We start from the raw sequence: 26,260 nt of genomic DNA on the forward strand, positions 1-26,260 counted from the left end.
GGGGCAAGCCAAACAGGTCTGGGAAGGGTGTGTGTCAAGGCTGGAAGGCAGTCAGTTGTCGGTGGTAGTGGTGCTACCGATATCCTATCCCCCTTCCTGGCTTCAATCCGCCTTCCTGGGTCCACTCAGACCTGAGCTAGCAAAATCAATGGTGCAAATCCAAGTAGACCTATTCAGGTATCAGAGGCTTACCTGTGGACAAGGGAGCAATGTTCCCTTACCCAGAATAGACCTCCAGAACTACCCCCCCCCCCACTTTCCATTCACTCGGATACCATGGCTGCATGGGGAGGTATAGATTTGGGATACTCAAAGATGTGCCCAGTTAAGCAATAAGAATAGGATAAATAGTGCTTCTCAGAAGCGGCTACCTCAACTGTTATACCTGAGCAGGTGGCTACAGCAGGCTTTTAACCCTTAAAGGCACCAAGTGGGCTGCAAGGGGCACGTGGACTTCACTAACTCCTAGAGATATAATAGTCTTCCATAATATGCCGCTGTGTTCCCATGAAGGCCAAGCCACACTTTCTGAGTTTTCTCTTTGGTGTAATTGTTAAAAGTACAGGAGCCTTGTTCTTTGTTACATCTGGTTATTGTAGGTAAGGGAATTTTAAGATTCAAGATCAAAATATTTCTATTTTCTAAATCAAAACTTTTTGTGTGCGTAGAGTGACCACTTTCTACTTCATTTATTATTGCTGATACTGAGCAAATCATGTTTGAAACACTGACCATGACACTAAATGTCTGTCTTTCTGGCATGCATCTGTGGGTAGGACAAATTTAGTACTTTATAAATAGCTCAAGATCACTCTGGTTAACACACTAGAATACTTGACTTGTTGCTCTTCATGTAAGCAAAATCTATGATAGGAAATTTTCATCTACATTGTTAAGAGGTAGGGAGTTTTATATTTAAATGTTTAAAAAATATTAAATCAATATATTTTAAAAATACTAGTATTAAGGTTACTAGGTCTATGTCCCAGCTATTTAAAAAGCACTGTTTTTGTACACAATAAGGTAAGTGATAGTATGTTTTTTTTTATGCTTTGAGAGATACAAAAGGCATTTAAAGGATTAAACCTTCACCAAAAATTAAACCTTAAAATATTAACAGAAGATGACTTAAGAATTATTAGGCTTCAGTTCATAATTTTATGTGTGCATAATTCATAGAGAATGTCACATTTCTAATAAAAAAAATCTCTAATGTACTAAACTGATTAAAAATAAATCAGATTTTTCATCTGAAAGTGGAAACATGTATGATTTGTTTTCTAGTAAAAAAAAAAGTTGCTACACAGCATAACTGTTCTGTTAAATATTTTTTGATAAATTAAAGCATCAGACTGAAGCAGAGAAATTTGATTATGGGATATCATTCAAAAATATATATCCACAGGAAATAATGATCATATCTTAACACTTTGCATAGGAATTTGTTCATGTCAAGAGTTTTCCTTTTGTGTCTCAAGGCTACTTGGAAATCCTGCAGTCCTGTGCTAATCAGGAGTAAAACACAAGGAGAGTGGGCAGCAGGTGTTCTTCTGTTACCCCCCCCCCTTCATTCCCCCATCTCTCTGCATTTAGCAGTGCAAGTTCTGTTACTTGCAGTGTCTACAGGTGCGGCCTCATTAACCGTGAGTTCCACACCTGCAGATTTGACTCGGCGCAGATGCTAGACCTGTACTGAAGGAGCCCACTTGATTTCCCAGACGTGACGTGACCAAAAGTGCCTTCCAGTTGCATCCGGGAGGCTTTCTGAGGCCCAGGGAAGCTGGGCACAGCCTCTCTGAGCTACGGAACACATACTGGAGGTGTGGTAAATACACTTTAGGTTTTTGCAAAAGCCAGAAAGCCTTTCCGACACTTCTGGATGTGACCGGAAGACTCTTTTAGTCGCATTGGAGGTCCTCTTGATGCCTGCAAATCAGTCTCAAACCCCCCCTCCCTTTCCAAAGCAAAAACTTGTGGCAGCCATCAACAGAGAGGGAGGGGGAGCAGCTAACAGAGACAGGAAAAGGCATGATTTAGAGGAAGTTAGAACTTACAGCTGGCTAAATCTTATCACTAACAGAACTTTTTTTGCTGACAAGCTAATAAAGTGCCTAACCTAACCGCAGACATATAATCAGAAACTAGATGAAAATAGAACAGCAAGCATCGCGAAACGGTCAGAAACAAGACTTTCCTTTGAGAAGGCACGTGCAAAAGAGAGAGTGAAGAGGGTGGGTGCATGAAGAAGGACATTTAGGAAAGTTACCAAAGGGAGCTTCCCCTTTTTAGGATGCTTTGTTTGAATGAACTGAAATGTATAAAAGGGTGTCACACCCCACTGGACCCCGGCTTCTGAATTTGAGCGGACAGCTCTCAGGGGTCCCAGGCATGCCTTGCGAACCAATTAAAAAAACCTTCCTAGCCTTCCACCTTCTAGTGTCTTGCTTATTCGTTCTCAGCGGCACTGGACAGAATCCACCCCTGTCGGACCAACTGGCTCTGCCCTTCCGGGCAGGGGTACGACACTCTGATCGCCCTATCCGCTGATTCCATTATCCGTGCATTTTGGTACCTGCAGGGAGTCCAGGAATGGATCCCCCACAGATACCAACATGTACTTAGCTGTCCATTTCTTTAATATTCTGCCCTAAGCCAAGGGCTCAGGCCAGCTGACAGCAATGTTATGAATGTGCTCCCTGGGGCATTTGGTGGGCCGCTGTGAGATACAGGAAGCTGGCCTGGACACCTTTAAAAGGGGATTGGACAAGTTTCTGGAGGAAAAATCCATTACGGGTTATGAGCCATGATGTGCATGTGCAACCCCCTGATTTTAGAAATGGGCTATGTCAGAATGCCAGATGCAAGGGAGGACACCAGGATGAGGTCTCTTGTTATCTGGTGTGCTCCCTGGGGCATTTGGTGGGCCGCTGTGAGATACAGGAAGCTGGACTAGATGGGCCTATGGCCTGATCCAGTGGGGCTGTTCTTATGTTCTTATGAATATCTGTTCCTGTCTCCAAAGGCTTCACAGAGCACAAGCCTATAGTTGTCTACATAGAAGTAAGCTCCATTATGCTCAATAGGCCTTAATATCAGGTAAGTGTGTACTGCAGCCATAATCTAAGTATTAGGTTTGGTTGTCTTGAGGAAATGAAAGTGGGCCAACATCATATTGAAAGCAAGTGACTGTGGTCCCTATCTGCAAGAAAGGGAAAAAAGATCCCTGCAACAGCAAACCGATCAGCATGACATACTTGGGAAGATACTGAAGCAAATCATTGATAGGTCTGTCTGTGAGTATTTAGAAAGGAGGGCAGTGATTGCTGAGAGCATGAAGGCTTCTTCTGCCAGATCCTATTGATACAGGCTAATGACAGCCAGCCATTCGTGTTAAAACAAATCATTTAAACAGAGCAAATGCTTAGCAGTTTATGTCCAAATGTTTACTTATGTTAATGAACCAAATGTCAATGTTATATGGGTGTTTATAGTTTAAAACAAATAATGTTTAAGAAATAAGGAAAATGATGCTTAAAACATATGAAATCCACTTTGTCTGAAGAAGTCTGAAATTGAAACAAAGACAGGCTGTAAATGAAGGGATGTTTCTTGCTAAGCTGTCAAAGCATCAGATAAGGTTCAAAAAGGGAGTGTGAGGCTGGAATTTACATCTGAGGCTTAATTGCAAGTATGAAGGAGTGAAACGGACTCCTGGCTTCTTCCCTGCAATGAAACCATAGAAAAAGAACATTTTGGATTTTAAAATGTAATCAACATATATAGTGGCTTCAGAAGTGAATTTTAGCTGTTAGAATAGTTTAATCAAAGCATGAAATACACAGAAAAAGAAAAACTATTAAGTTTTACTTAAAGCCACAAGTTTGAAAATTGTAATGCAACCTTGGAGAGGCAGATGTAGCAAAGTTAATTAGGAGAGTCTGACCAGAGACATTGGAATGTGGTATAGAGTTACTCCTCAGATAAGACTCTTATCTTAGGCACTCTGTAGACTCAAGGTCCTGCTTAATTGGAACTAAGGAAGTACAACCTAAAGTGAGATTAGATTACAACTCAGAGACAGATTTACAACATACAGGGAGTAGCCAGGAAGCAGAGTAAAACTTATCTCTTGGCACCAAGAGGCAATAAAACTAAGGGTTATATACAGGTTAGAGACACTTTTAATGAGGGGAAAACTAGCAACATTAGATAAGACAGTTGACAGCCTTGACAAAGACAGTAAATCTGTTGCTTTAAAATAGAGTTTTTCAAGATACAGACACCCAACAGCTGGACAGGAACAAGATAATATGAGAGAGTCCCTGATAAGCCAGCAAAACATAATGATAACCTCTAAGCTGACACAGAGGGAAATGATATTTGTTTTAAATAAGAAAAGAGTTCTAAAAGAGAATCCTTTTGTACAATAAGAGTTTAGTTTGTCCTGAATTAAATAAATGAAATTACACCACAATACAGTTCACATATAGGGAATCACACATGGAATAGAAAGAAAGACCAAAAAGCTTAGTTCAAACAGTTAGCAGAAAGCCCACAGTGATTAATGAGACCAGACAGAAAGAATGTTGAATAGATAAGCAGATGGCTGTTTGAAACATGTCAGGGTCAAAGAAGTAAGGAGTGCCAAAAGATAAGAGCACAAGACATAAAGTTATCGCTGGCCAATCCTGAGAAAGCCGCCATCTCTGATGTCACACATCAGCCAATGAAATGTAAGACTCCTCAAACCAGAGGAGCCAGGATCCAATATAAGGGAGAGGCTCACACTGGAAAATTGCGCTCTCTCTGAGGGCTTTGAGAGTTCCCACATGGCTCTCATTGCTCTCTTCATTTTGGACAGGAGTCCCTGAGAGGCCCGTTGCTGGCAACGAAATAAAGCTTGCAGACGATCACCACTCTTGCTTATTGAGTTTGCTTTTGACCTTTGCTTTGACCTTGCAACACTATCACCCTATCGGAAGCCCAACAGAGGGCTTCTCGAGTCTGCCCCAGTGAGTTAGCTGACGCAGACTCAAGAAGCCTCATTGAGTAGGCTGGAGCTTTACACAGGGTAAGGGGACAAATGTTCCCTTTGTCTGAGGATGCCTCCAGCCTGGTTGGATCCATCAGTAGCTTTGTGGAGCCACTTCCCCTGTGCTGGATACGATTGGGCTGTAAGTTCCACCCTTCTCTTTGGCCCTGCTGATGTTGTTAAGTACACTGTCTCCACATGTGCTTTGCCTTCCTGACCTCACATCTGCCTTGCTTTGGTGCCTCACTTGTAGCGGGGAGATTTACTGAAGGAACATAGTCTGTCCCCATTGCTTGACCACCAGTGGAAGCATGAAGTCCTCAGAAGCATAGCAGTAGGTATTTGTATAGCCTCCATTGCAGACTGCATGCCTCCAGTCTTTTCAACTTCAGCTCTGAAAGACAAAAAACACTTTCTCATGTGTAACCCTTAATTGTTGCTAAACAATCTGCTCTCCTTCTCAGAATGTCCAGCTTTGAGAAATTTGACATAGATTTTTACGAGTCAAACTACAGCACTGATAACCAAGGACAAAGTTACGATGGGTCTGGAGCCACCACAAGTGTCTATGGAAGCAAAACGTAAGTGCTTGAAACAGGAACAATTTACAAATTCATTTTAACATGGTATTTGAGCATTGCACTTCAGTATTTGATAGTTAGATATAATATCTATAAAAGAGAGTCGCCACACTGCAATCCATGGGGGGAGAAAAGCAAGATAGAAATATATAAATATGCATAAATATGGTTCCAAAGGTGAGTGGGAGGGGCTGCTTACATGGCGCATTGAGGCGCCTAAAAAACTTAGCACTGTACCCCCCCCCCCGGGAATGCTACTGTCTCCATACTTCTACAAAGGGAGATTTTTTTCAAGGTTGCCTCCAGCTATCTGGTTTTTCCTCTCTCTGTCTGACCTTGGGTGATGGCAGCCATTTACTAGCCCAATTAAACTCAAGTTCAAGCAAGAAAGGCTGGAAGTAGATACCACTTGCTTGATGCTATGCCCTGCACTCATCTAACTACTACGCCATCCTGATATGTTTTGTTGGGAAGCTAGAACTGGGGGCTGCCACATTGCCAGCTTTCAATAATTTTGACTTGGAGCCCAAATGGTAGTCATTTTGAACAGGTGGAGAATTTTTTTCTGATCCCCTTCCTCCGGTAGTTCCCAAACCTCATGCCATCTTCCTCCAGAACCCATTTTCTGGGGGTCCAGAAGCTTCCAAAAGAAATGAGTGAACATTCCATGTGCAAACACAGATATATGGGGAAGATTATCTTCAGATGCAACCCCTTGATTCTGGAGGTGCTGAAAAATACTTGCAAATACTCATAAATATATGCTGAAAATATCATTGTCCCGTTTCTTAAGACCTAATATTAATCTAAGCAGGAACATGTCCCTTTAATCCAATATTAATATTTGATTAATCCAATCCAATTATCCCCTGCTAATTGGGTAATATCCCCTGCTAATTGGGTAAGAGGCACTTTTTCATGTGGGTGCTCCTTTTTTTAGCAGGGGGAGAGTAACTGGCCCACCTCACCCCAGCACTGTCTGTTCTAGTGGCTGTCTGCTGGTATTCATTTGCATTTTTTTTAGATTATGAGCCCTTTTGGGACAGGGAGCCATTTAGTTATTTGATTTTTCTCTGTAAACCGCTTTGTGAACTTTTAGTTGAAAAGCGGTATATAAATACTGTTAATAATAATAATAATAATAAATAATAACAGTACTCTTATTTTATGACCCTGTTTCAGAGGTTGGACAAGTGACCCTCGACAATCTGAGGCTTTTGCTGCTCCAGAAACGCTTTCATCTTCTCAACCATATGCAGGCCAGATTTTTCAACCAGCATATACTTCTGACTTTCCATCTGATCACACTTATGCAGACAGCTTTGATGAAGAACCTCCTTTGCTAGAAGGTATGGAATTAAAACACTTAATTACACTTTTTGCATATTCTGGTAGGCAGCAATGTATAAGGCAGAATCTGCTATACCAATGATATCAAACAGGTGGTTTATTTTCCCCTGATATTAAAATAATATTTCATGTCTGATGATGAAGTTTCTTCTACTTGGATAGCACATTGCAAAATATATACTGTTAACAAGAAGTTTCTGAAAGAAAAAATTTGTAACTCATCTCTTCTGAGTTGATAGTCAACCATGTGAGGTAAAAATGATCAACTGATAAGTCAACCATGAGGTAGAAACTATCTGTACTTGGAACATGATCTTTTATGGCCTTTCAACAAGTGCAATCCACATTTCTCCTCATAAAATCACCCCAGAGCCCTGCACAATTTCAAGTTTCCATCGCACAGAATTTTAAGGAAATTTTAAATCAATGCCTTGGTCCATTGTTTGGGTCTGTTAACATAGTTTACATGTTAAAAACCAGTGCAAATCATTGCCTATTTATAGGCGTTAAATACTAAAGGCCCGTTCCTATCCAACTTTCTAGCACTGATACAGCTGTGCCAATGGGACATGCACTGCATCCTGTAGAGAGGGACAATCATGGAGGCCTCCTCATGGTAAGGGAACATTTGTTCCCTTACCTCAGGGCTACATTGGTGCTGGAAAGTTGGATAGGATTGGGCCCTTAGTAATTTATCAGAACGAAATGTCTTTCTCTCAAATGAATAAACAAACACAAATCAAAGAGTCAATCAAGCTTGTAATAAGCATGTATTGTATCAGATGCCAATGCTTTTGCTCTATGTCTGGAATTGTAACTAGGTTGATCAGCCAAGTCAAACTCCTAGGTAAAAGTACATTGAACACTGATACTCAATCCTAGGCTGCCAAATAAGAAAGAGGGAAAGAGAAAAAAAAAAAGAAAGAAATCGGTTGATTTGTTGTCTTGCATTTGTAACACAGACACATGTTTATGTTTGAAAGGGCAACACCGCAATTTGCATGGAAAATAAAGGCATTAACTCATTTTTATGGCACATACATCATATATTTTACTACCTCTAGATGACAGCACACAATAAATTTTGTATTCAGATTTCATAGCATTGCCTTTCCCTCTATATTTATATTGCATAATCAGATATCATGTTAAGGTACTATAATTAATAAACACTTGTTATAATCTTGTTTACATATCTTATAATAAATTTTCTAGTTGCTTTTATTAAAACAACAACAACAACAAGGAATATGAAGGTAGCTGGTTCCAAGGCAAAGCTTGAGAAAGTTCCTGTCAGCCACATGTGTGAACTCTCTAGTTGAGATAATTAGATTTCAGCCTTACAACATTATCTAAATCTGTCACGATCTGGAAGGCTGTTACCTTCACAGCATCCCTATGAAAGAGGGCAGAGTTAACATCCCTAGTCATTTTTACCTATCACATTTGAACCCTATCCTTCTTCTAAGGCAGTATTTCTCAAACTATGGCTTGGGACCCACTAGGTGGGTTGCGAACCAATTTCAGGTGGGTCCCCATTCATTTCAATATTTTATTTTTTAATATATTAGACTTGATGCTACTATGGTATGTGACTACATTTGGGGGAATGTTACAGATCTGTGCTTTTAACAGGTCACTATGCATATGCTTTTAACAATGCTAACACAGGCCAACACACATTTTGCTTCCTTAAATGTTACACCAATTCCTGGGTATATTTGGGGTGCTGATTCAAAAAATGGCATCCGTTTTGCCCTATCACATCTAGTTTTGGAGACACGGCATAGCCTCTTTAGTGAATGGTTCAAGCAGCTTTCTCATGAAGAAGCCTACACCATGTTTTCCTCATGAGGAAGCTACTCGAACCATTCACTAATGAGACTATACTATATCTCCAAAACTAGACGTGATAGGGCAAAACAGATGCCATTTTTGGAATTGGCACCCCAAATTCATATCAAACTACCATAAAGTTTGGGAAAAACTTTTCTGACCCTCAATTTTGTAGGCCTGTGTAATCAATGGGACTTACTCCTGGGTAAGTGTGCAAAGGATTGCAGCCTAGGGTTGTTAAAAATTTTCCTGCTTGATGATGTCATTTCATGATATCTCTTCTGGCGGGTCCTGACAGATTCTCATTTTAAAAAGTGGGTCCGGGTGCTAAACATTTGAGAACCACTGCTCTAAGGAACTCTAAGGAAGTGGAAGCCAAATCTTTGCTAGTGCTGACACAGCACCCACTGCACCAACACTAGCCATTGTGAAAGTGCCAAAAAGTGCTTTTTGACAACTCAAGAGTAGGTAGCACCAACAGGAAGGCCTGTATCAGCCCGCCAGCATTGAATGCAATCCCCTGGGCACCAATGGAATTAAGAAGAGCACAGAGTGTTGCAGGAGCTGGGAGAGGGCAGCGGGAGTATGTTCCAGAGGCAGGGAGGGGGTGTAACAGGGTAGGTAGAGGGCTGAACAGGGGCAGATCAGGCTTGAGAGTTAGCGAGATCAATGGAGTAGACTTCCGCTGTATCCTATCCTACTTCCAGGCCGGAACATCCTACATGGGGGTGCTTAGACTTGTGCCAGTGAATTAGCTGGCACGGATCCAAGTAGCCTCATTGGGCAGGCTAGAGTGTTACTTGGAGTAAGGGGGAAAATATCCCCTTACCTGAGGATACCTTCAACCCTCTCTCAACAAGCCCTGGATACAGTGGAGACCCTACTGCACCAGCGCTAGTTGGGATTGGGGTGCCCAAGGAGCATAACTGGGTCCCCTTCCCCCATTTTAAGCTCCAGGAAGTTCACACAGAGGGTCACGGTAGAAGTGTTAGTAACATGTTAATCTGTTGATTTGAAAGAGGTCTTTGACTGTCTTTTTCATCTACTATATTTGATTCTAATGTCATGGGTAAGTTAAGCATGGAGAGAGTACAGTATACTACCCCCTAGCATACCACATTACCTGTGTAAACATAGGAAGCAAATCTACTATTTTAGTTGGGAAGAAACTTCATGACCAACTGACTTGACTGTAAAGTTTAATTCTCAGTGAGTCAGTTTACTCACTGCGGGAGCTACCTAATGAGTTCATGCAGTGGTGGGATTCAAATAAATTAACAACAGGTTCTATGTCCTAATGACAATGTCCAGTCCCCCCAGTATCCCCCATCAGGTGTCCAGTAGCTCCCCCCCCCAGTATTCTCATCAATTATCCAGACACCCATGGGTGCACATGGGACGGGGTCAGGCCTGCTTGGGTCAGGGCTGTTTAGGGGAGGGGGGGTCAGGGTTGCATGGCAGAGGGGGTCAAGGCTGCTTGTGGGAAGGAGGGTCAGGGCTGAATGGGGGTCAGGGCTGCTTGTGGGAAGGGGGGTCAGGGTTGCATGGGAGAGAGGGTCAGGGCTACTTGTGGAGAGGGGGGTCAGGGCTACTTGGGGGTCAGGGCTTCACGGGGTCAGGGTTGCATGGGAGAGAGGGTCAGGGCTTCATGGGGTCAGGGCTGCTTGTGGGAAGGGGAGTCACAAGTACCACCAGAAAGTACCACTCCAGGTACCTGTACAATTGGTTGAGAAACAGTGTCCTAGTCACTGGTCTCGCTGCCAGGCAGTCGATATCAGAAGGTCCCACAAGTACCACCAGAAAGTACCACTCAAATACCACTGGTGGTACCCGTACCACTGGTTGACAAACAATGTACGAGTGTAAATATGATAGTTTCACCCTCATACATTTCACTGCAGATACAATATTAATTAACTCATTTTTGCCCAGCCTACAGGTGTACACATTTGTTCCCTGCTGCAAATATGCAACATTGGGCAGAAATGGTGTAACTACTCAAAACATTCTCCTCCAGTTAGCATGAACCGAACTCCTGAGGACTCTGTGAGATGAAACCAACTTCATCTGTATAAGTTATTATGCTGTAAAGAGGCATGACGCTACTCACATGGTTAATCTGAGTTTGCTTCACATGTTGTCTATATAGTTAAAATCAGAATACAAATGCCCCTTTAACCATAGATTAAGGGACACCCCAGATTTTAAAAAATGAGGAAAAATACTGTGCCTACCACCAGATGCATAAAAATATAATTAACACCCTGAGGCAACTCTGAGTATAATTCAAGGATGCTCAAAGGAGCCAATCCCCTTCTGCATTTCATTAACAAAACTCTCCCCCACAGCTATTGCTGGAGAAGGAAGATGCCTGCAATAGTAACAGGACTGGGTGGTGTGTGTATGTGGGTCAGTCACCTAGAGTGAGGCACAAGAAGCAGTCTCCCTCCCACTGCTCAGCCCTTCTGCAAATCAATGGGGGGGGGTTTAAATGGGGCTAATGGAGCCCACCCCAAGAGCTGACAGGAGCAGGGGTGGGGGAGGAAGCTCAAGAGGAGCCTGCGGGGTGCTGCTACCTGCCTACTGCAGAAGAAGTAGCAACAAGTAGGGACTCTGCTCCTCTCCTCAGCTAGTTGCCCTAGTGAGGAGGAGGAAGGCAGCTGCCCGTGTGAGGCGCCCGCCCTTCCCAACTGCCGTGGCTTCCCCTCCTCCTCCTCCTCCTAAGAGAGGAGCCGGCCAGGAGGGCAACGCAAAGCAGAGCAGAGTGGGGGAAGCCGCAGTCCCCTGAGGGAGCAGGCAGGGCTCCCCTTCGCCAGAGGGTTTCAGAAGTCAGTCCCATTCTACTCAATAGGGCTTACTCCCAGGGAAGTGTGGACAGGATTGGTAGCCTCACAGCCCCAGGCTATGCGAGTCTCCTCAGAAGTCAGTCCCATTCTAGCCAATGGGGCTTTCCACCCCATAGCATCCTCCCCTGGGCAGCTGTGTGCGTGCTGACCCCGATGGTGTGCATCTCAGGCTGCAATCCTGTCTACACTTACCTGGGTGTAAGCCCCACTGACTATAAGGGGGCTTACTTCTGAGTAGGTATGCCTAAGCTGGGGCTCTCACTTCTCCCTGGGAAGTGGCCTGAGAAGATGCACTGGTGGGAAGTTTGCCTCTCCCGCTCCCAGCCCTCCCCTTCCCCCCTCAGCAGCCCCCCCAGGCGCCCCCAGTCCCCAGAGCCACTTCCTTTGCCCACCTCCGCCAGCCGGCTGGCCAGCCAGCCAGCGCGCTCTGCCTGCCTGCCTGCCCGCCTGCCTCCCTCCCAGCACTGGGACCCCCCAGTGGGTCCCAGCGCTGCTCGCGGGGGTCCCTCTGGCGTGGGGGGAGCCGTGGCTGCCTCCAGCCGGACCCCGCGCAGGCTGCAGGCGCCTCTGCGAGGAGTGCAGCATGGGAGGCGCAGGGGCGCGCGGCCGCAGCCTTGGGTGGCGCGGGGTGGAGCGGGCCGGGGGCGCAGCATCCCGCGGGGCTGCCCCAGCCCAGGGGGAGCCGAGAGACCCACCTCTGCCCAGGGTGAGCGGCTGCCGGAGCAGCAGGCTGGAGAGCAAATGGAGAGGGTGGCGCTTCGGAGGGGGCGCAGGAGCAGCCACGCTGTATGTTGTGTGTGTGTCCCGTCCAGCTCAAGCCAGGGGCAACCCCGCTAGCAACAGCTCGCGCGTGCTGCAGAGCTGGCGCCCGCCAACAGCCCTACAGGCTGGCAGGCGGGGCGGGGCTTGAGAGGTGCTCCGGAGCCTGCGACGTGGGCAGGTGCAGCGAGGCTCTCACAGGGACTCGGCGCCAGGCGCTCAGCTGCGGCAATCGGGCACCTGCACGAGGCCACATGGTGCGCAGCTGCCGCTGGCCGCTCCAGCCCCTGTGAGCAGCGCAGCCGGCCCTCTTTAACAAACGGTTCGCAGAACCAAGACCTACAATAAGAAATGGTTCTACAGAATAGGCGCGAACCGGATGAATCCCACTACTGAGTTCATGGCAGAGGCAAGATTTAATGCAGGAAAATCCTGGTTTACTGCTTATAACCCAGGGAGGGATATTGCTCAATACCTATGAGATGTCAAGCTACACCTGCTGAAATTCAATGCGATTGTTAAAGGTCCAGGAGCCCTAAAGTTTAAAGGCTGGCCACCCCTGTTATAGCTCAGTCCTATCTGGGCCTTTCAGTAGCAGATGTTCTGATCAGCCATTGTGAGTTCTGGGCCAATGGCATGAAAGCTGCTCCAGCATTGTGTAGGCCAGCCACAGCCACATCAGCATGAATAGCTGGAGATTGTGCCACTGACTTGGAGAACCTCTGCCATCCTCTGCAGTCACTAGTACATTGACAGCAGGGGAAGACTGTGGGTAGATTGGGGTAGGAAGAGGGCCAGGCCGGGGGGAGGGAACAGGGGATCTTGGAGGCATTAGCACACGTGGGATCCTATACCCCCTTCCCCCGCTGAACTTGCCCCCCCAGAGTCTCCTCGGATCTGTGCCACATAAAGAGCCAGCACTGGTCTGGGGAGACCCATTAGAGACCAAATGCCCCACAGAGAGTTAAGTAAAAATGTGTACACACACACACACACACAGACACACACACACACAGAGAGAGAGAGAGAGAGAGAGAGAGAGAGAGAGTCTAAATTATGGCTTGGCTGTGACACACAAGACATTAGAATAATGTACCTGTAGCCAAGTTTCTGTTTGGTTATATGAGGTCTCAACGTCCCTGATGAACTGTTCTACCAAAGCTTTCTCTTAGGATAAGGAATAATTCTGAAACCTGTTCTGTTGCAGAGCTAGGGATCAACTTTGATCACATCTGGCAAAAAACGTTAACAGTCCTAAACCCGATGAAGCCAGCAGATGGCAGCATTATGAACGAGACAGACTTGACAGGACCTCTGGTTTTCTGCCTGGCGCTTGGAGCAACATTGCTTCTGGTACCGTATATAAACCATAGTTATCTGAACCGTAACAACCATATCTGTAGATCTGGCAGCAAAGCATGCTAGAACAATTTCTTCAGCTTATATGAAGAATGAGTCTGATTAAATGTCTCTTTATGGTCCATATCACTGAATTCCTCCACTTCTTGTCCATAGCTTTACTTGCTAAACTAATTAGTATTGGCTCATTAAAAAAAATTCTTATCAGAATAAATTGATTTTAGAGGGGTAGGGGCATTTTGGAAAGGGGCCTGGGAAGCACTTTATAGTGCATTTTGAGATAAGGATGCCCAATCCTAGGCATGTCTTCTCAGAAGTAAATCCCATTGTGTCCAATGAGGTTTACTTCCAGGAAAGTGGGTATAGGATTGTCACCTTATGCCTGGGTTGCTCGATGTCTACCCAAGAGTGTACCCTTTCTTTAAGCATGCCCTAACAGGATCTGTTGGGACTGAGAACTAACGCAGGCACAAGAAGTGGCTACCTTAAGGAGACAAGTCATGTGCAACCTTACGTCAAGTGCTCTTTAAAACCCATTTTTGCCCAGCCCACAGGTGTACACATTTGGTCCCTGTTGCGTATATGTTGGGCAGAAATGGCTTAAGGTGCTCAACCAACCTTCCTACTTCTTTGTTCCCAGTACCTGCCAGACTGCAAAAGCACTTTATCAAGAACAGGGTAAATAACATAACAAGTTAAAAAAAACACAGACACACAGATGACTTTTGTCACTAGAAAAATAGCTCAGATTGATATTTTAAAATGCTCTTCTAAAACATACGTATATATGAAGAGTATCATAATTTCTACCTTGACATAGTCCTTTCCTGTTTATTTTATTTTACTCATTATGATGTTGTTTTAGAACTAGGTAACTTGGATGAAGGCATTTATCAGGCAAATGAACTAATGACATTGCATTTCAAGCTTCCAAATATGCAAAAATATGCTAAATATTCTGCCACGTACAGCAGGTTCTTCAGTAATTAAAGAACGTGAAAGAGAAGTGAACAGGGACTTCCAAGCCTCTGAAGTCTCCTTGCAAAATGCTGTGTTGCAGAAATAGCTCTGTTGACATTGACAGGGGTAATGGTGATGTGCTATTGAGGTAAAAGAACTGAACGGAACCCTGAGCACCGTATCCCCCTGATATGTTCATAGCTATCCCTCTGGAACTGAATTAGACCTGTACAAAGTTGGATGCTGACTCAAACATCCCTATTAGTTAATATCCATGATAATGTTTCATTGTATCTTCTATACTTGACAGATCCAGTCTTGGCCCCTGCTGATTACTCTCTATGTACAGAGCATTCTATTCTAGGGCCTGGGGCAAATGTAACCCCCTGCCCACCCCCTTAGCTACACCACAGAGCCTAGTATACAAATATTTTCTACAATATGTCTACCAGTCCCTCCCCATCAAATGTGGAGGAAGATTGTGTGCATGCATGAATCCGCATATCTGGTGCACTGTATTGTCTCAGCAGAATCACACAGGGTGCAGTTCATCTGAACTGGCCCTCAGTGCACAAATTAAAGACTACACACAATTATGCAGAAGTGGGAGGGCACACGAACAGGGGGAAATGCGTATCCATACACTTCTCTCCCATGCTATGTGGAAAAGCCTGTAAATCTAAACTGGCCCCTGGCCTTTCTACCTTTCCTGATTAGTACCTTTCCTGGAGTAGTACCTTCATTCCAACTCACAAAGGTGGAACTATGGCACCATACATTGGGTAAGCTCATGGAACATGCTCAACATGAGTATAGGGTCTGTGTCTGGCATTCTCACTTCATTTCCCCTTGGACTGTATTTTAGGCAAATTCAGGGGCTATGGCCTGTGGCTTTTTTTTTTTTTACCAGCTCAAAGTTACTGCTCGTGGGCTAGGTCGTGGCAGATTACCTCTGAAAAAAGTCCTGCCATGACTCAGCCCACAGGTAGTAACTTTGAGCTGGTAAAAAAAAGGACATAAGGTTCTGTCCTTATGTTCTCACAACAACCCTGTGAGGTAGGTAAGGCTGGGAGAGAGAGTGTGACTGGCCCAAGGTCACCCAGGAAGCTTCATGGCTGAATGGGGGTTTGAACCTGGATCTTTCAGGTCTACATCCAACTCTAGGACCACTGCACCATGCTGGCTCTCAAATCAGATCATGATTAGCTACAAATCAGTTAATTTTTTCACAGTCTGTTTTTGACCTCATCGATACACAAATCTATGATGACAGCAAAGAAGATAATGTAAAATATGGTAAATGGGAAGACAATTGGAACCAGTCTGTCCAACCTCCATGTTCCATCTCTACTCCCTTCCTACCCAACCCCTTTCTAGCTGCAGCAGGCCTCCCTCTTCATACCAAGCAGTTTATCAACGAGAGTTTTCATTTAGCTGCTATCCGGCCGCCTTCTGCCTCTGGCGCATCAATTTATTAATCTTAGATTAAGCTGCTAAGTATGGATGTGTCAATTAATCAAAGCCCCTGGAAAACAAGTTAAAATATTAGCTGATTATTTCTGGCATTGTGTTTATGCGTGGCATCTGCAGGAAATATTGCAGATCAAACCTCCCTGCCCAAATTGAAAATGCTAAACCTATTGAAAACCTTTAATGACTGCAGAGGTAGTTGATAGGAATCTGTTACACTAATGGCATTATACACCAACCACTTGTCAGCGGCAGCCGTGGGAGTGCTGGAAATATGAGTGTTGGGAAAGGCGATTTCCCATTAATTTTCTTTCAGAGATAAAAGTTTTCCCTGATACTTTCATGGCAGTCCTTGTTCTGCAGTCTGTAGCAGTCTGGACAGAAAAAAAACACACCCATTAAAACAGCAACTGAATGAAGCCAACAGAATTTGCCAAGAACAAACCACTGTTCATGATAGGCTAACTGTATACCTTACTTTCTAGAAAGTTGGTTGCAAGAATATGTCATATGGAAATGATGGGTGTGAATCAGGTTTAGGTTCATAAAAGTATGGCTGAATCCTTCTTTGTTTATAATTCCCAAGGCTATGTTTAGCCTTCTAGAATATAGGAGTCCCCCTGTATCCATATCTGTATCCTGGTTCCATTCTGCTTCTCCCCCCACGAATACAGAAACTGTGGATATGGGGAAACCCTATATAAAGCATTTTACAACCTGCCCCCCAGGCACCCATTGACTTTATTTTTCTGAACTTTACTTTCTTTTGTTTTCTTGCTTAACACAGGAATGCAATGTGCAGGCAGGGAGCCTACCTGCATGTCATGTTCCTATCTTAAGCAAGAAAATAAAAGAAAGTAAAGTACAAAAAAATAAAGATAATGGATGTGGGGGGCCCTGCAGGACCCTGATCACAGAAACTGTGGGTCCCAGATCCACAGATACATATACATGCATTTTGATTCCTCTCTCACTTCCTTATATCCCTCCTTTTTTTACATCAGGCACAGTCCCTAAGCCCCCATTCTGTTGCACTTTCTGAGTATGTAAATTGATTTACCTGTGTTATGGTAATGAATCCTTGCAACAACCTGGTAAGGTAAGTCACAAAGCCTGTGTACACTTTCCTGGGAGCAAGCCCATTGAACACAATGGGATTTAGTTCTGAGCAGATATACGACATAGGATTGTGCTGTAATTGTTATCACCATATCAAAGGTGGATAGGTTAAGTCTAAGAGGGAGCAACTGGTGTAAGGCCACTGAGAGCACAATCGTATGCTTGTCTACTCAGAAGTAAGTCCAACTGGCTTCAATGGTGCTTACTCTCAGGAAAGTGTGCATTGGATTGCAGCCTGATTAAATTAATGGCAGAAGCAAGATTTGAATCAGGGAAGTCCAGATCTACAACTCAGGCTGCAATCCTAATCACACTTTCCTGAGAGTAAGCCCCATTGAACAAAATAGGACTTACTTCTAAGTAGACCTGGTTAGGATTGTGCCCTCTGAGCCACTATACTACACCCATGTTGGTGCCACAGCATTAGCAAGCAGGAAGTTGCGGTGGATTGGGCTGTAAGTCTGGTGATTTTGTTCTTTTCCATTCTATTAGACAGAATTTTAAAGAGTGTTTTGTTTTTATTTTTCTATTGGAAAGCTATCTTGAGAATATCCTCTTTTTCCTCAGTCAGATTTCAGCCAGCAGAAGGATTTTCTTTTGGAAATTAGGTTTCCATCCATTTTTATTCGTCTGACATCTTTGCATCCTATTTTATTATGGTTTCATTATCTTTCAGTCATCCATGAGGCCAACTGAAGTAGATAGCTCAGGCATCAGATTGGCTAAAGCAGCGGTTATCACACCGTGAGTCTGGGACCCACCAGTGGGCCATTGGGTCAGGATCCAATTTTTGATGATGTATGTAACTATCAGGGCAGATTAGGCTTTATGCATCAAGAGTTAAACAAAGTGCTACTTGGGAAAGGGAGCAGTGCTGCCCAATCACACCCCTTGGCACTTGTAGATTAGGCAGCAGCCACTAGGGCCTCTAAAAGGTTTGAGAACCACTGGGCTAGAGGCATCCACCCTCAGGACAGGGATCTGTCTTCTACCATAAAGTTCCATGCACATAAACAAATATTGTCTGGTCACCCTTACTTTGATACATGTTTATTCAAATCTCCGTGGTTTAACACAGGGGGTAATATGCTGCCTCTTTGCCAACCCACCCACCATCAATACGGTGATGTTGTCTTATGCTTCCTTTATTTCCACAGGCAGGAAAAGTTCACTTTGGCTATGTTTATGGCACAAGCGCTCTTGGATGCACAGCAATTCACGCGTTGCTGAACCTGATGAGCATAGCAAGTGTGCCTTATGGCTGTGTGGCAAGTGTACTGGGTTACTGCCTGCTACCCATGGTCATCCTATCCAGCTATGCAGTATTTTTCTCCCTACAGTAAGTATCAGTTATCATCTGAAAAGCTGGCAGATTGCTTTGAATGGTAAAAGAGGAGTATTAATGGGAGCCTTGTTGAGACAGAGGAGGAAAAGAATAGAGGTTAAAAGATACAATGAGTAAAGAAGGACTGATGGGTTGGGTCTTTAAAACCATTTCAGGACATAATAATTGTCTGGTTGGATCTGTTTAACATTCTGTCTCCATTCAAACAGTGGCCAGACCTTTGCTTCAAGAACAGGGGTGTCCAAACTTGCTTAGTGTTAGAGCCACATATGATAAACTTCAGATGTTTGTGAGTCACAATATTTAAGAAGCACTCAAATTCTTAAATACGTAGAACTAGAAACTTTTATTGGCATAATGAATTCTTAAATATATTTACTCACCATGAACACTGAACTAATGTTTTAATCCAATAGACTCTCAGTTGATACACTTATGAAACTTGAAAATTCCTTATTGACCTTTTATACTAATTGTGATGCAGAAAGGAGCTCAGCCAGCATATTTCCAAGAGCCACGCATTATACTGTATGTCAAAGAGCCACATAATAAAACTCTTTCTGCACTTCTAACTTTGGAAAACACTGAAATCTGTGAAAAAATAAAACCATCTTATCCCATCTCTAGTCATGTTCAACGCTGAGGACTTTAGGTTTGGCTTTCCCGTTTTTAGATTATGTCATACACTGCCTTGGGCACGAGGAAAGGTGAGTTGTAAATTTTTTGAACAAAGAGATAATAAACAAATTCGACATCCTCCCATTTTTTGAAGGTGTAAAGTACACTGTGTCTCCGGCTTCCTGCTTTATCCTGCATCAGTGCGATAGCAGCAGGAGCTGTACAACAAGGTGTAGAAAACAGCAGTCAGGAAATGAAAAATTCTTGTTTCTTTTTTTTTTTTTTAAAGCAGTTGTATATAAATACGTTTTTGCTGTCAGCAGGTTTTTAATTTTATTTGTTGAGCGCCCAGACTTTCTACCTCGCTCCACAGTTCCAATGAGTGGCTAAAGCCTGCCCTGGCAGTAATCCATATACTAAAGGATTTCGTGTTCCCTTGATATGACAGACACTGCTGGTTCCCCGGAAAGAGCCATTAATTCTATCTCGTCTCTACAGCAATAAGCAGGTTGAATTGATTAGCCCATTTCATAACGTTCATTTATAAAGCTGCACAAATGTGTATTTAAAAGACCAGTGGGGTTAGCTTCCAGAGAACAGCCATCTTTCATATCAGATCTGCTGTCCAGCTTAGAAAGTGGTCCAAAAAAGAGAGAGAATATGACAGCATCTTTGTCATGTTCAGTGAACCAACTACTGTTTAAAGTTTATGTTCCTTGGGGTGAGAGGTCCACCTTTTGGTTATGTTGCCCAGTAAATATTCCATGTGCACATTTAGTATAATATAATTGAATAAATACAATAAATAGCACATTGCCTGCTTGAGACCCAGCTAGGGCTGGCCCATCTATGAGGCCACCTGAAGCTGTTGCATCAGGTAGCAGAATGATAGAGGACACTCTTCTCTACTTGCCTCCATTGATTCTTCTCTTTCCACTCCCAGGATTGAGAGGAAGAGGAAATGTGGAGCCAGAACATTTGAGAGTGGGAAGGAGCAGAGGTTGGCACATCCATTAGGCAAGGGGAGCAGCATTTGGCATGCCTTCTCAGAAGGTCTTGGGCTGGCCTTGAACCCAACTGTTCTTCTGAGTAGGGCAGGGCAAAAAATGATGCAGGCTAACAACTTGGTCCTGTATACCTGTTGCTGCTACTTTCTTGGCTGGAATTGGGCCTGTCCCTCACAAAGCAAACAATTTAGAGGCTGGATGTGCCTTTTCAAAAACAGTGTGAGAAGTGAATTGTTCATTATCGACTTCTTTTTGGGTGTGCGGGTGGAGGGAAAAGAGAGGTGGCTGATGTCTCCATCCTGTCCACCTTGTGCATTGGCGAAGTGCCATAAAGCATGTTATGACAGTGCAAGTTCCAGGCCAACTGGTGGGAATGTCTGCACTGTCCTGTCCGCACATGCACAGGGAGCAGCATGTACCAGAGCAGATAAGTGTCCTCCAGGCAGTGATGGGGGAGGGTAGGGAGGGGGAAGAATGGGGCAGGGAAAGAATGGCAATGGGAGTGAACATAATAACCTAAAAAGAGCCCTGCTGGATCAGGCCCAGGGCCCATCTAGTCCAGCTTCTTGTATCTCACAGTGGCCCACCAGGTTCCTCAGGGAGCATATACAAGACCACAAGACACTTGCATCTCACTGCCACCTACCTGCAACTAGTATTCTATTTACGCTCATACCCCCCAGCAAAGATTGCAGTTAGGTTTACCTTGTACTACTTTATTAAACAGAGCAACTGTTACCCTGCATGTGCCTGATCTCATCTGATCTCGGAAGCTAAGCAGGGTCAGTCCTGGTTAGTACTTGGATGGGAGACCGCCTGGGACTACCGAGTGCTGTAGGCTTATACCATAGTCTTTCAAGACTGAAGGTTGCCAACCGACCAATTTTTAGTGCACAAAACCTACTGAATATACCTTCCCTCCCTCCCCAGTCTCGGGTAGGCAAAAAACTACCATCCACAGCCAATTCGGATGACAGAAAAAAATTCCTACCCAACCTCAAGCTGGTCGCTCAAGATGAGCGACCAGCTAATCTCACTGTACACACCCATCATAGCTTGTAACCTGTGATGGAGTTTTCCTCCAGAAATCCATCCAATTCCCTTTTAAAGGCATCTAGGCTGGATGCCATTACCACCTCCTGTGGCAAGGGGTTCCACAGATTAACTACAGGCTGGGTAAAGAAATATTTTGTCTGTTCTAACTCTCCCGACACTCTATTTTAGTGGATGTCCCCTGGTTCTGATGTTGTGTGTGAGGGAAAAGAGCATCCCTCTATCCACTCTAGCAATCCCTTGCATAATTTTGTATGTCTCAATCTCCTCCCCACTTAGGTGCCTTTTCTAGACTGAAGATCCTCAAGCGCTGCAGCCTTTCTTCATAAGAGAGGTGCCTCAGCCCAGTAATTATTTTGGTAGCTCTCTTCTGCACCTTTTCTAATTCCACTATATCCTTTTTAAGATGTGGTGACCAGAACTGAACACAATACTCTAGCCCTGCAGTTTCCAAACTCTCTGGGAGTTAGAAACCTGTAGTAAGTCTTGGCGGGGGCGGAGGGGAGGCGGCAGGGGCAGGGGGAAGGCAGCGACACGATCCCCAGGATCCCATCGCTCAGGGGGCTGCAGGGACTGGGATGCACCCTCCAGTCCCTGCAGCAGCCGTTCCTGTGTGCGGGGAGCCCTGCGTGAGCGCCTGCAGGGCGCCCCAGGTCAGGGAAAGGAAGAGTGGGGCGATCGCGCTCCATTCCGCTTTTGCGGAGGCAGAGCAGATTGCTCTGCTATAGCGATCCACTACCTTCCCCCTGTCTCCTGGCTGCCCCCCGCCCCTTAAGGGGGCAGAGGCCAGGACCCACAGGCTGGGGCGTCATGACACCCCGGTTTGAATACCACTGCTCTAGCCATACCATTGATTTGTACAATGGCATTATAATATTAGCTGTTTTATTCTCAATCCCCTTTTTAATTATCCCTAGCATGGAACTGGCCTTCACTGCCACTGCACATTGGGTTGACACTTTCATTGAGCTGTCCACCAGCACCCCAAGATCTCTCTTCAGAGCCGTAGACAATGCGGACCCCATTAGCCTATATGTGAAGTTTGAATTTTTTGCCCCAATGTGCATTACTTTGCACTTACGTACATTGAAGCACATCTGCCATTTTGCTGCCCATTCTCCCAGTTTGGAGAAATCCTTCTGGAGCTCTTCACAATCTCTTCTGGTCTTCACCACTCGGAAAAGCGTAGTATCATCTGCAAACTTGGCCACTTCACTGCTTATCCCTATCTTCAGAGTGGGGAATGGGTGGATTGGACCAAGGAGGGAGCAGGATTGGCAGTGCTGGCACATCCCCCTTCCAGGGCTTGATCTACCAATATGGGGCAATGCAGACTTGCACCAGTGATTTTGCTGGCACCCAAGTTGCCACGTTGTGGCTACTGGGGTGTATTCCAGAGCAAAGGGATGAATGACCCCTTACCTCGAGGAGACCTTAGGCAACTGAAATTGCCCTGCAGGGTTTAGCAGAAGCCACAATGGCACCACTGCCTCAGCACAGGGGAATTTAGTTAGGATTAGGCTATGAGACTGTACAAAATGCAAGTTCTGAAAGAGCTATATTTTGGGAAAGCGCAAGGTAACAGGGATCAGAAAACATTGGTGAGTTGGATTATTTCTCATTCTTATTCTGCCCTCTCTCGTCTCCTCAAGCCACTCATTCTCAGCAGATATTGATGAGATTACTGTCAGCCACACTTATCCCAAAGGACGTGGGAATGGGGCCAAAATGTAATGAACAAATAAATACCAAAAAATGAGTATGGTTTCTACAGTAAGTGGAAAAAGGGCAAAGCAAAAAGACAGAACTATACTGGTTTATGAACCAATCCCTCTACCCAGGAAACATGGGGGGGGGGGGCAAAGATCAGGACACAGAATTCACAGGACCCTCACTGAATGATAGTTTCCAGTTTGCCTTGGGTGGTGCTGTCAGTCAATCTGCTATAAAGCCAGCATACGTTTGCCACTTGGTTATGCTCATGGTTTTTAGTTGTATACTGCCACTGTTATGCCATGTATACATTCCCTCTTTTTATCTGCTACAGGCTTCTGGTCCATTACTGAATGAAAAAGCTGAAGTTGTTTGTCTTGCAGTCCTAACAAATTAGAGAGCAGCTTGCTAATTTAGTATTTGCTCCTTGGTTTTTAAAGCTGCAAATTAGGAAGCCATTTTTCATCCAAATTGAAAAATGGCTTTCCCCCCCCCCCCTCCTTCTTTGTCTGTCTGACTTGATGCTGTGCTGTGTTTGTGGCCACTATTCCCCATGGCTATCAGTGCATCCCTGATTAGCAAGACACCTGACACATTTCCATTATACTCTTATTAATTGATGAAATTTCTTCTGTGATTTTTATCTTTTTTTTTTTGCAGGGGAATTCTAGGAACTCTGCTGGCTCTGATCATTATTGGATGGTGCAGCCTCTCTGCCTCCAAAATATTCACTTCGGCTTTGGCTATGGAAGGACAGCAATTTCTGGTAGCCTATCCCTGTGCTTTACTCTATGGACTTTTTGCACTTATGACTGTCTTCTGAACTCTGGTTTTGAGCCAGTCTCTTCTACTCTATATTTGATTGCAAAGCCAGGCATATCTGGATGATCTTTTCGAGAGCACTTCCTAGAGATGCTGTCAATATCTGTGATTACCTGATTCGGAATACAAATTTGTCCAACTTGTAATGCTCAACTATATTATGAATTAAAGGTCATGCCCACCAAAAATCCTTGTCTGGTTTGGAATGTAAAAAAAAGAAAGAAAAAAAGATTTGACACATGTGCAATCCCCTTCAGGCTGACCTGGCTACTTTGTAGATGAGATTGCAAAGGATCCAGTGTGCTCCTTCCTATCCATGAAAGTCTCATCGATTGATGTGAAGTTCGTGACCACCTCATCAGACCAAACAGCCTAATTTTTTTGCACAGATATTATATAGTTGCTGACTCCCTCCAGATCAAAGGACAAGATCTGTCTTGTTCTTGGGTGTGTTTATTTTGGCTGATCCTGGAAACTATTTCCCAGGAGCACTATGATAAGGTACGTGCACATAGCACCATAATCATGCAGATGCCAACATTACTAGTCAGGAGAGATCTGTGGGGGAGGCCCACCTTTGTGCCTAACCAATGCCTGATGTCCAGCTGGTTGGGACTTAGGTGACAGTCTCCTCTATTGCTGCACCTAGTCCCTGGAACACGCTCCCATTAGACATGAGTCCAGCTTTCCACACTGACCTTTTCACAAGGAGCCCAAACCTCTCTTTTTCAGAAGGATTTACTTTATAACATCTGTTGCCTGCTAGCTTTATTTTCTGGTGCTGTACTGCTGCTTGGAATATTTTATTGCTGCTGCTTTCATAACTGTTTTTAAAAATGTTTATATGTTGTTGTAGAGGCCCCCAGGGTGCCCACCTCATCCCATGGAGAAAGCCCTCTTTCAGAGGAGTTTGGAGGTGTTCATGGGGATGCTCTGGGCACTCTTCAGGCCAAATGTGCAAAGTCTTATCACAAGATGCTGTCAACAGAAATCTTTATTGTGGTCCATGATACAAAACACCAGGTGGATTAAATCTCCCCTGAGCCTCTTCAAAGCTCTCGGCTTCACCCTCCATTTGATCACTTCTTGCTGGGTGGATCTGGCTGGTCTGTCCAGCATGGATCATGCATTGATTACACAAATGTATACAGCTCTCCACTTATTCTCTTCACATCCAAATGTTTTCTTTTCTTCTTCCCAATCAGCACAAACTCCATTAACAAAATTAGATTATATGGTTTACATGCTTTTGTTTAATGGATGAAAATGAAATAAAACTGGGAAGGGAATGTTAACAGTTGCATGTTGAAAGCATAAGGCTGTAAATATTTGCTTTTAAAAACATTTTCCTGAAATGACTGTTCAAAAAATGCGAAAAACTCCTTTAAATAAAATCAGCAAAAAATAGATTTAAAAACATACTTTGCATGTTGGTGTTAATTGGCCAGTAGATGGAGTCTCTTCCTTGGGGTTGGAACCATCACCCTCTGGCCAACCCTCAGAAACCCTCCTGGGGGCTGACCTTCCTTCATTCCCCATGAGGGATGAGCCCCGGTGAGGTTTTTGGTCAATGTAATCTCAAAAGGGGGGTGGGTGGGATCCCCATCAGACAAGGGACCGAGAAAGCCTATCTGCCCCCCTCCCCATGGTCAAAGTGCCCAGCCTTTTCTAACTGAGCCTGTTCGCCTGTGATGGGGCTCAGCTGGAAACGTGCTGTTCCATCCCTGCCAAGCAAGTCTGCATCTGGACCAGGAGTGCCTATCCAGAGCTGGCAGTGCCCCCTTCCTCTCACAGTTGTATGTCATTTGCTTTTACCTTCTCGTTTTAATTTGCTGTGAGCTGCCTTGTGTGTCCCTTTGGGGACAGACATAGGAGATACAACCCTCCCCCCCTCCAATAAATATTTTTTCAAATCACTTGACTACATATTCTATACCTGACTATCTCAGAAGTCGGAGAGTAATGAACACTCACAGAGAAGGAACCACCAGGCTGATTCAAATGGGCATTCCCCCATCACTGTGGTTATAGCCAAATGAGGGATCAAATATAAACAGTGACTATGCAGTTTGAAAAAGGAAAAGAATCTGAGGAAATTTAGTCTACATTATTTGAAACTCCTGTACTTATTAGTTAATTTCCAGACTTCACTTGGTTGAAATGAGCTCTCTCTAGCCTTTAGCTCATCTGTTGAGGTGTAATGGAATGTTCATGAACATACCAAATACTCAGAGGTTGCATTATGTGTTATTTTAAGAGACAGCTGGTGCCATGTGTCCAATGTGCCTGAAATGCAGCAAAGTAGTAATACCATCACTTATGTGATATTCTATATATGTGAGAATTAACTGTTCATGAGAATGATACATAAATGGTGCACATTCTGAGTG

The 26,260-nt window shown here is 44.4% G+C and overlaps 1 protein-coding gene across 4 annotated transcripts; it reads left to right on the forward strand.

Annotated features, from left to right (window-relative positions):
* Positions 1-805: 805 nt before the first annotated feature.
* YIPF7 (Yip1 domain family member 7) lies at positions 806-25,289 on the forward strand. 4 transcript variants are annotated; one of them, XM_066632026.1, is made up of 6 exons: positions 806-853; positions 5,497-5,613; positions 6,796-6,962; positions 13,612-13,757; positions 18,470-18,651; positions 23,709-25,289. In XM_066632026.1, exons 2-6 carry the CDS (start codon positions 5,498-5,500, stop codon positions 23,869-23,871), a joined length of 774 nt encoding a protein of 257 aa, XP_066488123.1. In that variant the 5' UTR covers positions 806-853; position 5,497; the 3' UTR covers positions 23,872-25,289. The 4 variants fall into 4 exon arrangements, with proteins under 4 accessions (XP_066488123.1, XP_066488121.1, XP_066488125.1 ...); XM_066632024.1 differs by having other exon boundaries at positions 812-899; XM_066632025.1 differs by lacking the exon at positions 806-853 and adding an exon at positions 908-1,023.
* Positions 25,290-26,260: the final 971 nt, after the last annotated feature.

This window comes from Tiliqua scincoides, chromosome 6 (assembly GCF_035046505.1).
Source record: "Tiliqua scincoides isolate rTilSci1 chromosome 6, rTilSci1.hap2, whole genome shotgun sequence".
Lineage (NCBI taxonomy): Eukaryota > Metazoa > Chordata > Lepidosauria > Squamata > Scincidae > Tiliqua > Tiliqua scincoides.